This window comes from Onychomys torridus, chromosome 2 (genome assembly GCF_903995425.1).
Source record: "Onychomys torridus chromosome 2, mOncTor1.1, whole genome shotgun sequence".
Taxonomy (NCBI): domain Eukaryota; kingdom Metazoa; phylum Chordata; class Mammalia; order Rodentia; family Cricetidae; genus Onychomys; species Onychomys torridus.
In genome coordinates this window covers 18,004,635-18,017,425 of record NC_050444.1, presented here as the reverse complement: position 1 = coordinate 18,017,425, position 12,791 = coordinate 18,004,635, and the positions used below count along the sequence as shown (strand labels likewise).

Below are 12,791 nucleotides of genomic sequence, written 5' to 3'. Positions count from 1 at the left end.
CTTTTTTAGGTGGATTCTAAGGAGTCAGACTCAGATCCTCCTGCATGTATAGCAGCCACTTCACCAACTGTGCTGTCTCCCAACACCTTATTCATATTGTGGACAGGAGGACAGGGTGTCTTACATGTGCACCTCACTGGGACTTCCAGTATCTCCTCTCTATGGATGCTTCTCAGTGTCAGGAATCTTCAGGTTCATCTTGTAAGGAGTAACACAGCAACTGTCTTGTTGACCTATATCTCTTGTGCCATTACAGAACTCGAGAAATTGAAGTTTATTTAAATGGGCCTCACAGATTGATAGAACTGTTTTCTTTACAGTCAAGGTCAGAAACAGAGAAGAGAGAAACTTTTTGCTTTATGTTTTCTTGCAACTCATAAATTTAGAAACATAAAATATATTGTCTACTCAAAGGATAAATAACTTCCAACCGTGGTTGGGTGTGTGTCTGTGTGTCTCCGTGTGTGTGTTTTAAGCAGTCTGGTCAGGAATGTCTGTTGCTATTCTCATTTCAACAGCCAGCCACCCAGCCAGAGCCAACTAATCATCATCACTTACCCAACAGTCTTGTTCTGGAAGTGTTTCTATTTATGTCATTGCTACCAACACCCATGCATCTGGGGTGTTAAAAAAAAAAAAATGATGATGGCATCAATATAATTTCTCTTCCTTTGTAGTTTTCTAAAGTCCTTCATAGCCAGTCAGTCCCAACATCTGCCATTCTAGTCAGCCAGTGTTTTCTTTCTCCTTTCACTAATACTGTATAGTTTCAAGTTCCCCATGCTTCATGTCTAAACTATTATTACAATCCTCAAAACTGTTCCTCTTCCTATTAATCTCATATACTGTACCAAGATAATTATCTTCAAACTTAATTGTACTGATTTCTCTTGCTCAAAACCTTCGATCACGGCTGATTGTCAGACGGAGTGTCTTTGTGAGCCCTGGGATCCTGACATGCTTGTTCTCCCTTCACTCCGCTTACATATACTGTTACAAATCCTAGTTCCTATTAAGCAGTCACTTTTACTTTCACTTCCTTAGTTCATCTGACACATGGATGTTGAACATCTAGTGTGTTACTGGATAGGAAGCATTGTTGTAAGCCCTGCGGATGGGTACACATGTACAGAAGAGAAGCAAGATCTTGCTTTTTATGGAGGCCTCATTCACTTTCTATGCCTTCCCTCTAGTGCTGAATTCTAGCCATAACTTCAGGTTCCACCGAAAGCCTGTGTCTTTGAAGACCATGGTGACTTCACCTTGCTCAAAACTCTATCTCCTGAACGCCCCATAGTTTGCTTTTCTTTCTCCTTTATATGTATGTGTGTGTACATGTGCATGTACATGTATATATGTGTAAAATATATGGTACTTAAGACATTCTTTTATTATTTTTTTATGAGAATTATGGGCCTTAAAAGGCAAAGATGCCTTTTTGTCTTTGTGTGCTCTGAAATACTGACAATACTCTATTTGTACTGAAAATTAACCGTTTACCTATTTTATTCATGACCAAGGCATGTGGTACACCAGGGATCAGCTGTGAGTGCTTCCCTGTTCTCTGTTCTGTTCCTGAGTTTGGTGTGTAACTTGTAAGCGCTACTGACTTTGATGTAATCATCATCTAAGCTAGCAGCTCTCAACTTACAGTCACGACTCCTATGAGGGTCAAACGAGCCTTACATGGGTCGCCTAAGAGCGTCAGAAAACACTGACATTTACATCACGATTCTTAGCAGATTCATAATTACAGTTAGAAGTAGCAACGAAAATAATTTTATGGTTAGGGGTCTCCCCAACATGAGGAACTGTGTTCAAGGGTTGCAGCATTAGGGAGGTGAGAACCATTGACCTAAGCAATTACATCTGCAATATGTGAACATTTTAGAATTCATGGTTGGAAAACTTTTACATGTTATGTAACCATAAAACATAATGTTACTCCTATCAGATATGTTCCTTTTAATATAAAATAATCTTAATAATGTCATTAGTTCAAGCATCAGTCACGCTAACATAGGTCAACTTTTCGAGCTTCCTCTCAGACTGTTCCTTCTCTTTCCCAGGAAAGTACAGTGATCACCGTGTGCAGCACTTCTACCACCAGTGGTTTATAGATGTTATTTTGGCTATTCTCTAAACAGACCAGGAGAATACATAAAGCAGATATTATCTCTATTTTAAATATGATGAAACTAAAGGACACAGGAGTTGAAAGCTCATATGAGGCTACATAGCTAATTAATGAAAAAAATCCAAGCTTAATTAATCTGTGGGCATGGTCATTGTGTTTTTCATTATCTGATATAATTATTTTTTTTCCTTAGTGAAAGAAATGATATCTTACGAGAAGCTGAAATACTACATAAAGCTAGATTTAGTTACATTCTTCCGATTTTGGGAATTTGCAATGAGCCTGAATTTTTGGGCATAGTTACTGAATACATGCCAAATGGATCATTAAATGAACTTCTTCATAGAGTAAGTACTGTTTGTTTTCAATGACTACAGTTATTATCTAGTCTGCTCAAACTGTATATAGTATTTTTCTTCATTCAAACACATTACTTTGTAGTATAGTATATAAATGAATCGAGTAAGAATATGAAGCACCATTGAACTGATGAACCTTTTATGGCTTTGTTTGAGTTGTTACTGTGGAGTTGGGCTTGAATTCAAAGGTCCTAGATTATTTTGCATAGGTAACTGTGACATTCATACTAAATCCCAATATCCATATTTGTGTGTGTGTGTGTGTGTGTGTGTATTCATACACAGATAGGCATGGGAAATAGATAAGATTAGTTTAATACACTATATAGTCCATTGTTAAACCACATTTTATTTATTTGTTTGTTTGTTTGTTTATTTTTGGTTTTTTGAGACAGGGTTTTTCCGTGTAGCTTTGAGCCTTTTCCTGGAACTCACTTGGTAGTCCAGGCTGGCCTCGAACTCACAGAGATCCGCCTGCCTCTGCCTCCCGAATGCCGGGATTAAAGGCATGCGCCACCACTGCCCGGCCTAAAACACATTTTATATTAGTGACTATTTAGGATCCAAATTAAGTATTATAGTTAATGGACCAAGTAACTTATCTTCATTGACAAAAATACATGACATTTTTCTGTCTATAGCAGTTTGAACCAGTACTAATTTTTTGCAAGGTATGCTCTGGCTTTTATTTGTGAATCCTATCAACAAGCAAACTTAGGGGTCCTCATTCTCCAAATACATGTATTATATTTTTATTTTTGTTTGATCTTACACCCTGACTCTTTCCCATCTGCATTTGCTCTCAGAAATCTTTTTAGATCAGATACTCCAATTTCTGAGGATTTGAGCTAAATAGAACTGCATAATACCTGTGACTGCCTATGGCCACCCACATGTAGCATATCACAAGCCTTCTACACAAGCAAGGGAACGTGGGCACCACTGTCAGCCGCTCACGCAGTGACTTCCTCTTTGTTTCAGAGCACATCGCATTCTATTCATGGCTTGTGACCATCTGAAACAAAGATGGACTGAAGTAACTGGTGTCAGTCTGTAAGGTTTGTGTCTCTGCCCCAGAGGTCAAGTTACAAAGATTCTGTAAAGCACAGTCTCTTTTTTGTTTGAGAAATGAAGTTTAAGCAGAAATTCTAATGTTTTCTTTCCACATCCTTATAGATCCTCTGGCATCTAGATTTGGAGCCCACTGGAAATTCTGTAGCCTCCTCTAGGGATATTCCTAACTCTTAGATGTGACCACAAAATAGAGAGTGCATGTCACTCTACCTTTGACTCCATGGGGAAAAGCCTCATTCAGACTCCATTCAGAGGCCCCATTGTTACCCTAAACTTCATATTGAAAAGTTGCCCCTTTACAAACCAACAAAAGATTCAATTACATTGAGCTGTATGTGTTTCTCAGGAGGTAATGCTCCGTGTTAGTGTTTCATATTTCTTTTTGTTTCCTTGGTATGTTACCTTAAATAATACACCAATTACTCACAGTGTGATTTATCTCGAAGCACTCACCCCCAACATCATAAAAGATCATTGAATAAAATGGACATGTGCTGTAAACAGCTTAAAATATTTTGAACCATCCTCCTACTAATTGGTCACTGAAATTTAAGCAGACTTAATTTCAGAAAGAGTCCTAAGTCAATTTTGGCACTTCAAAAAGGTGACTTTTACGAAGCATTTTGGAAAACGAACCCATGGGTTTGGGCCATGATAAGCTATTGCCACCTTTCCCAAAGTGTCTGACTTTTCGGAGTGTACACATTCTCCTGGGAAACTACATTAACTCTTATATTCAGAAAACACTTTAAAAAGAACTCAGGTGGATATATGTATAAAAACAAAAAATGATCTTATGCCACAAGAAGAAAATTCTCAAAGGCTAATGTTTCAAGAGGTAATGTAGAAAAATTTTATAATTAAAAGTATGGTCAGTGAGATGGCTCAGAAGGTAGGGTACTTGCCACACAGCAATGCAAACCTGATCACCTGAGTTTGACCCCAAAGCTCCTCTAAAGGTGGAAGGAAAGAACTGACTTCACACAGTTGTTCTCTGACCTCCACACTCACACCCTGGCACATATACCCCCCATCACACTGTATATACATGCACACACACATACAGACTATAATAACAAACTCTTTCAGGTATGAGACAGTTCAAATAAATATACTCTCAGGTTGGAGAGATGGCTCAGTGGTTAAGAGCACTGACTGCTCTTCCAGAGGTCCTGAGTTCAATTCCCAGCAACCACATGGTGGCTCACAACCACTTGTAATGCGATCTGGTGCCCTCTTCTGGCCTGCAGGGACACATGCAGGCAGAACACTGTATACATAAAATATATATACTCTCAATTTTAACTAATGTAGAGATTATAGTGGTAATTGTTATTTTAAATTAATATAAAAAGTTAAAATTTTGAATGAATAATTTGGTATGTCAGAAGCAGGTTATATTTTTTTCTGTATGTACATATGCTTATGGTTATAAGTTATTAGATGAAGCCATAGAAGTGAGCAGTGGATTGGAGTGTAAATACCTGAGTCTGACCATATATGCATACAAATAACAGAGAATTGTGTCTGCTAAAGATCAAGGCCATTCATTACCATTCTGAACAATACCATTCAGTTGCAAGGCCAATATAAAAAGAGAAATATCGCTGCTATAGTTATCATAAACATCTCTAAAAATTAAAGGAAATAAAATATAAGAATGCTAAACCATAGCAGTTGATACTATGTTATAAAATTGAGCATGTGTTTTATCTGAGTTTATAATCTACTTCCTCGTGGAATTCTTCATCTTTGACTGTTAAATGAAGGTAGTAACTTTTGTTTTGTTTCTTTCACCCATACAAAGAAAACTGAATATCCTGATATTGCGTGGCCATTGAGATTCCGCATCCTGCATGAAATTGCTCTTGGTGTAAATTACCTGCACAACATGAACCCCCCTCTACTTCATCATGACTTAAAGACTCAGAATATCTTGTTGGATAATGAATTTCATGTTAAGGTAACTACTTTAGAAAAAGGTTTCTCTGGGTCTTTGTTCTTAATAATTCTGAGAAATCTTTGAAGTTATGTCTTAATCTCTGTCTTCAGAGATTGCGGCTGGGAAACCTGGCTCAGCACATGAAGGAATGAAACATCTTGGGCTGTAAAGATCCTGGAGGAGGAAGCCCCAGTTCCTGGGCTTTGAACACACTGCCTACATTTGCACTGGGACCAGGGCAAGGCTTTGCCACTGCTATGGGTCTGAGGCATTTGGTGCTTGTCATGGCCTTGCCTATGGCAGCAATATTCACTGACTCAGGGCTCCCTTGGCTGTCTGTACTTCAGCCCCTTTCTTCCAGTGGCTTAGTTATTCTTGTTTGTGTGTATGAGGCAGGGTCTCATTGTGTATCCCTGGCTGTCCTGGAACTCACAAAAATACTCCTGTCTCAGTTTCTAAGTGCTGAGATTAAAGGTGTGTGCCACCACACCTGGCTTAATGCTCAGTTATTCTTGAGCTTAGCGATAGAATTTGGTTCAAAGTAGCAGTTCACAGTGTTTCAAAACATTTTTACTTTTTTAATTTTCTATTTTGAAATTCCTGTAGAGTCATAGGATGTTATAAAGATAATACAAAGTGGTTCCACATAGCTACCCTTTACCCAGGTTCCCTACATAATTAGATACAACTTTCAGACCAGAAACTGGACAGGCATGCGTGGTTTTGAACACCTTTTCCTGTGCTCTCCTGTCATCCATAGAGCCTTTTCAATGAAAAGCTTCTTGAATGAGCCCATTTTCTAATTGGGTCTTTCATTTTTACCACTCAATTTTAAGATCTCTGTATATATTTTAAATACGAGTCCTTCACTCACTCATCAGATAATAATTTTCAAATATTTCTTTTCAATTACTTCTCCATAACTTGTGTTGTTATCCATGTGTTTGTGTTTGTATTGAATCATGGAGAACGTGTGTGTCTGGTGTATGCATGTGTGTGTAATCATTGGCTATACTGGCTGGCTGGTGACGGGGATCCTCTTGTCTCCAGTTTCCAGCACTCGGATTATATCCTGCCCCACCTGGACGTTTTATGTGGGTTCTGAGACATTAAGCTCAGGTTCTGTCTTGTTTGCCCAGCAGTGCTTTACCACCGAGCCATTTCCTAGACCTATTTTTATCCTTTCAACAAAGGCTGTCGCCAAGAAAAATTTTATCTTTGATGAGGTCCAGTTTATCACTTTTGTTCCTTGTATGTCATGCTTTCTACCACTTGTAAGCACTGTTCCCTAAACGCTAGGTACTGATGATTTTACTCTGTTACTTCTAAGGTTTCTTAGTATTATGTTTAGTGTTATATTGAAATCTCATGCTTTGAATTTGTTTTTGTGTAAAAGGCAAGGTATACTGTAACCCTGTATAGAATGGGAGAACTCAAAAGAGAGGTAATTGCTGAATAACTAATACTAAATGCAACTCACTTTACTTTTATGTAGTATTTTATATACCTATTTCTATAGCATACATAGTCAGAGGATGATTTAAAATGTTCAAAGAAATGCCTATTTCTCCATTACTTAATGGGAAAGTTGTAACAGAAAACTATAACCCAGAAGTATGAGAAAAAGTAAATTAAAAAAAAATTACTGCCAGGTGGTGGTGGCGCACGCCTTTAATCCCAGCACTCAGGAGGCAGAGGCAGGCCGATCTCTGAGTTCAAGGCCAGCCTGGGCTACATAGTGAGTTCCAGGAAAGGTGCAAAGCTACACAGAGAAACCCTGTCTTAGAAAAATAAAAATAAAAATAAAATAACTGAATACACTTCCTTTTTCTTGGAATAAAGATGTATTTTGGGATCAGAAAGAAAGGTCAAGCTTGTGGCCCCACCTTCCTGAGAGGGAGAGGGGGCTGACTGAGGTATCCCATCATTTCTACAAGACTTGACAGTCAGCTGCAGCTCTGTCTCCAGAGTAGCTACTCCAGAGCAGAGGACATCTTTTTGTGAATAACTGACACTTTCCTACATGATCAGGCTTCCTTCCCTGTTGCTTTCATCCATTAGTTCTACCTCACTTTGTATTAATAAATGTAGTAACTTCAGTCCCTCTTCAGTATGACAGCCATTCTAATATTTGGAGACAGCAGCAGTGCCTCTGCTTCTCCCAGCCCTAGGAAATTTTCCTTTTCTCCATTAAATAGCTTTACCTTCTTCAGTCTTCATTCAGTCCCTTGTTCATATGAGTTTTATCCCCTTGTGTAATTTGAGTGCACACTTTGGCAGTAATCACAAATTTTGATCCTTAGGACTAAACAAAATACATCTGACATAATCTGCTGAGTGCAGAGTTGAAGTAATAAGTTTTTAGCCAGGGAGGGTAGGTGAATGCTGCGTGTAATTCCAGCACTTGTGAGGTGCAGGTGGGGGGATGAAGAGTTCAAGGCCAACCTAGGTTACATAGTGAGTTTGAGGCCAGTCTGACTGCATGAGACCTGTCACAAGAAAAGAGAAATAAGGAAGGGTTGTGGTAATTAACCAGTTGCCACAGGCAGTCATACTACTCAAAGTGGACTGTCAGCCAGAGGTCCCCGGAGGTTTCTCTTTGTGTTTTTGATGTCATTGTCGTTTTTCGTGTATTATCATTTAAGCTACCTCTCCTTGTCATGTAACAGAGCAGCACAGCATTACTTTAAGCACCTCCCTGAGCATGCATACCAGTCCTTTTGTTAATCCATACTTGGGGGAATCATCCTTCAGCTTCGTAAGGATATTTTGGTAGGTACCATTATTCTTTCTCCACAAAGACTCCTAGAGGAGTCCTTGTTTGACAGCTCTTCCCAAGTCATCAGGAACAGCCAGGCTTTCCATCATATCCCACCTACTTCTTCTCTGTAGCCTATTGCAACCTACACCTTATGCTTCCCCAGGAGGATATTTCTCACCAACTGGCATGACTTTCTTAATTAACATGATTAATTTGAGTGTGAATGGAGTGACTGTGTGGTCACACCTATTTCCTTTTCTTGTCAAAGAGTCCTCATGCAGCCCAGACTGGCTGGTCAGTTAGACTTAAGTTTCATGAAGAAAACAATTTAGCCTGGATTGTTATCTACCACATACCTAGCACATGCCATAGAGACGCATCCCATAATTAAATTCAGTAAGCTAATGCATTAATTTCAGCTCTTCTACATATAACAAATACATATCTGCTCAGTTAATAGTCAAATATGTTATTATGTAAGTAAAACAAAATATCTTATAGATACAAACTTTGAACTTGGTGGTACAGTAGCATTGCTACCAAAAGAATTTATCTTCTTTTATTATTTATGGAACGACTCTGTTATGTGAAGTGTGAAATTGAGCACTTGTACTTTTTTGCTTGTTGTTATTTTTGTTTGGTTTGCTTTGCTTTGCTTTGGGTTGGTGTGGTTTTATTGAGACAGGGTTTCTCTGTGTAGCCCTGGCTATCCTGGAACTCAGTCTGTAGACCAGGCTGTCCTCAAACTCACAAAAATCCACCTGCTTCTACCTCCTGAGTGCTGGGATTAAAGGTGTGCACTACCACCACTTGGTGAGCACTGGTCTCTGTAATTTGTTTTTCATAAATTCTTGCTGACTTCTCAATTTTCTAATCACTTTTAAAGTTTCTTTTTGATAACTTAAAGTACCCCTTTACAAATTCTTCCAAAGGCTTTATAATCAGAGTTAAAGAATAGGCTCTTAGTAGAATGTAGACAAAGTCAACACTTCTTTTTCTTTTTTAAAACTCAATCTTATACTACTTTTTAAATGTTTTTTTTCAATTTATAAATAATTCCTATACATGTAAATGGAATATAGTATGATAATTCAGTACATGTATACATTAATAGTAGTGACTAACTCATGTGGCTAGTGAGTCATGTGACAGATGCTCTTCTGAATAATTCCCTAGAAGGACTAGTTTGAATTATTTCAACATACTTTGGTTGAATACATTATTCCATTACAGATGAATAATGTAGGACACAGAAAAATTAAACAGTTTCTTCTGGGTCCCACAACAATTAAGTGGTAGAATTATGCTGTCAATTGAAATAACCTCAACTCCAGAACCCAGTGTTTGTAACTGAAGTTCCCTTGCCTTTAGAACTAGCCAGGACTGACTTTCCATTGCTTGGCAGCTTATCTCCCCTTGATCTTTTCCTGTTTGTCATCTCTTCAGCTTATAGTAAATGCATGAACGGTTTGTGCATTCTGTTTTTGATGGTCTGGGGCTGCAATGTTTATCTCATTCATCTAAACACAGATACAAATAATTTCTTCTATTAAAAAAATACAAGAGATAAATACTCAAAATGGAGTTTATCCTACTTTGTTAATTTCTTCAGTATGCATTATAAGCCTAAGTAATCTAAATGTCTTTAAAGTTTTCCCATACTCCTTGCTCACTAAATAATTGTTTCTAGTCTTACATTTTACCTTTTATATTTAAAAAGTGAGAAACCTTAAGCATTAAAGTTATATAACCTATATAAATTACAACAGAAATAAAGCTGTAAAAGATATACTGAAAACAAAGAATGTTTACCGTTGGTCAATTATTTAACTGTGCATTCTTAATGTGATATGTCCAAACGGACTCTTAACAGTGAGCATAAAGCATATAGTGATGACTTTTACTGTTGTAAGATTTTACTCATTTTAAAATTTAATGATCCTACTTTTAGAACAAGAAGAATACCATATAAACCTGGGCTAGCAAACTGTCTAGCTGTACAAGCATTCTGCCAAGCCTGATGACTGAAGTTCTGTTCCCAGAACCCAAGTGATGGAAGGAAAAAACTGACTTCTGAAGCAGTCCTCTGACTTCCCATGGCCACACCCTTACACATCCATACACAAATGAATAAATTTAACAAAAAGATTATTAAAGACCATTTGTAGGCAATGTTCACTCCAGTTATGGCATACGAGAAGGAATAATCGATGGTGAGGGATTGGAAAGCACAGCCTACCCTAAAGCTACATGCCATAAAAAGAATATTCAGTGCACAGGCTTACTCAGATTCTGAAGCAATTGGTTTCCCTTAGACATGTGTAATGTTCTGCTACAAACCTTATCAGAATATAGTGCATCTAGAGTTCTTAGGCATAGCACTATGGTATTTAATTTGTTAAGAGGCTGTGGAATAGTAGTAGTACATAGCTTTTCTTGAGTCTGAGAGCCACTATAAATGCAATATATGAAAACAAAGGCAGTTAATTCTTAGATGTTTTAAAGAAAAAAAGACAATTTTAATTCAACTCCTTCCTCTTACAGATTGCAGATTTTGGTTTATCAAAATGGCGCATGATGTCACTCTCTCAATCACGAAGTAGCAAATCTGCACCAGAAGGAGGAACAATCATCTATATGCCACCTGAGAACTATGAACCTGGACAGAAATCAAGGGCCAGTGTGAAGCATGATATATACAGGTACCGGGCATTGCTTTTGTTTTATCAGAAATATAAGATTAATTAGCTAGAATTTTCCAGCTACATTTTATAATGAAGTTTCTTTTAATAACTTATGATAAAAATAGTGACCATAATGGTTGATATTTTTCAAATTAAACATTTTTGCTTTAAATGATTTCAACATTATTTAAAGATATGAAGGTGTATATTTTGCCCTATGAATATATAAAAATGCTCAAAGTTTTTGAGCATAAGTGACTTGGGAAAGCATGGGGAAACAGTGGTCCATAACATTTAGTCATTGTTACTTACACATTACTCATTTTTAAAAAGAAATAAACATTTAAACCTATTAGGGATGTTTTTATTTAAATATGGGTGGATCTTTTATACAGTGAATTAATGTGTTTAATAGAATTTCAGTTTCATGTTTCATTTACACCTAGTTACAACATCACAGTACAGTAATAAGCATAATTTATTGGTTTTGATATTGCTTCATTGACAAGAGAAAAAGAGGGTGGTAATTTATTATGCACAGAATTAGAGTATGGGAGCTTTTACCTCATATATAATTCACATCTGTCTCTTCATTCCTACATGTTTTTTAAATCCATGTTTTAGCCCTTTCAAACATCTTTTGCTATCTTTAATAATTAACAATAAAAATGACTGTGCTTTTAATAGTAAATGATATGTCTTGACTAGAAAATTACATAACCATCTTATATACCCCTTTTGCCAAGAAAAGACTTTTTTTATCCCTTCCATAGCAACCAGTTCATGTCACTGAGCACCTAGTTCAAGTATCTTTCACATTCATATTATTGTGTAGAAAAAAATGCTTCTTCTTCTGTTGTCCCCCCGATATACTTATTCATTTAAATGAGGTGCCCAGTAAGGAGGAACAGGAGGGATTTGAGTCTGCTACATGAAGACTACATAGTCCAGCTGGGTTGAGTCTCTAAACACAGACCATTTGGTTTGGTTTGGTTTTTCCCTTCATTGAGAGATCCTCTGGTTTCTGTCATTGTATCTATTCACATGCTGAACCACACTGACTGGTTTGCAAGTGTTAAAGCAAGCTTGCATACCTGAGATGAAGCCAGCCCGGTCAAGGAATAGTATCTGCTTAATGTGTCTTTTAATTTGATTTGCAAGAATTGTATTGAGAGTTTTTTGACACTTGTTCATGGGGAAACGGGAACGTAGTTTTTCTCTTTCTGTTGGGCTTCTGTCCGGTTTGGTGTCAGTGTGCTGTTGGCTTCATGGAATGAGTTTGGTGGTGTCACTTTCCTTTCCATTTTATAGAACAGTTGGAAGAACGCTGGCACTACCTCTTTTTAAAAAGCTTGGTAGAAAGCCAGACCAGTGCACACACCTTTAATCCCAGCACTCAGGAGGTAAAGGCAAATGGATCTCTGTGCATTCAAACCAGCTTAGTCTATAGAGTGAGTTTCAGGACAGCCAGGGCTACACAGAGAGACTGTGTCTCAAGAAAAAAAAAAAAAAAAGCAAAAACCTTGATAGAATTTGATGGTGAATCCATCTTGTCCTAAGATTTTCCTTGTTAGAACTTTACTTTGATGTAGGTATCATTGCTTGTGTGTATGTGTGTGTGTGTGTGTGTGTGTGTGTGTGTGTGTGTGTGTGTGTGTGTTTATGTGTATGACTTGATTTAATTTTGGTGGTCATATAGATCTAAGAATTTACCATTTCTTCTGGATTTTCCAGATTTATTTTTAAATGAGTTTTCTACGTCCTTTCTAATGAGTCTTTTATTTTATTGGAAACAAAACTAGCTTCCCTTTTCATCTCTGATTTTATTAATTTG

General features: G+C 37.4%; 1 protein-coding gene across 2 annotated transcripts in view; it reads left to right on the top strand.

Moving 5' to 3' along the window:
• Nucleotides 1-12,791, top strand: part of Ripk2 (receptor interacting serine/threonine kinase 2) — a 31,785-nt gene that overhangs the window by 2,822 nt on the left and 16,172 nt on the right. Inside the window, exons 2-4 of one of the 2 annotated variants that reach the window (XM_036179413.1) lie at nucleotides 2,331-2,484; nucleotides 5,378-5,533; nucleotides 10,818-10,975. In XM_036179413.1, coding sequence (XP_036035306.1) covers nucleotides 2,331-2,484; nucleotides 5,378-5,533; nucleotides 10,818-10,975 — 468 coding nt within the window. Of the gene's footprint in view, nucleotides 1-2,330; nucleotides 2,485-3,498; nucleotides 3,555-5,377; nucleotides 5,534-10,817; nucleotides 10,976-12,791 lie in introns of those variants that run through there. The other variant, XM_036179414.1, reaches the window with a different exon arrangement.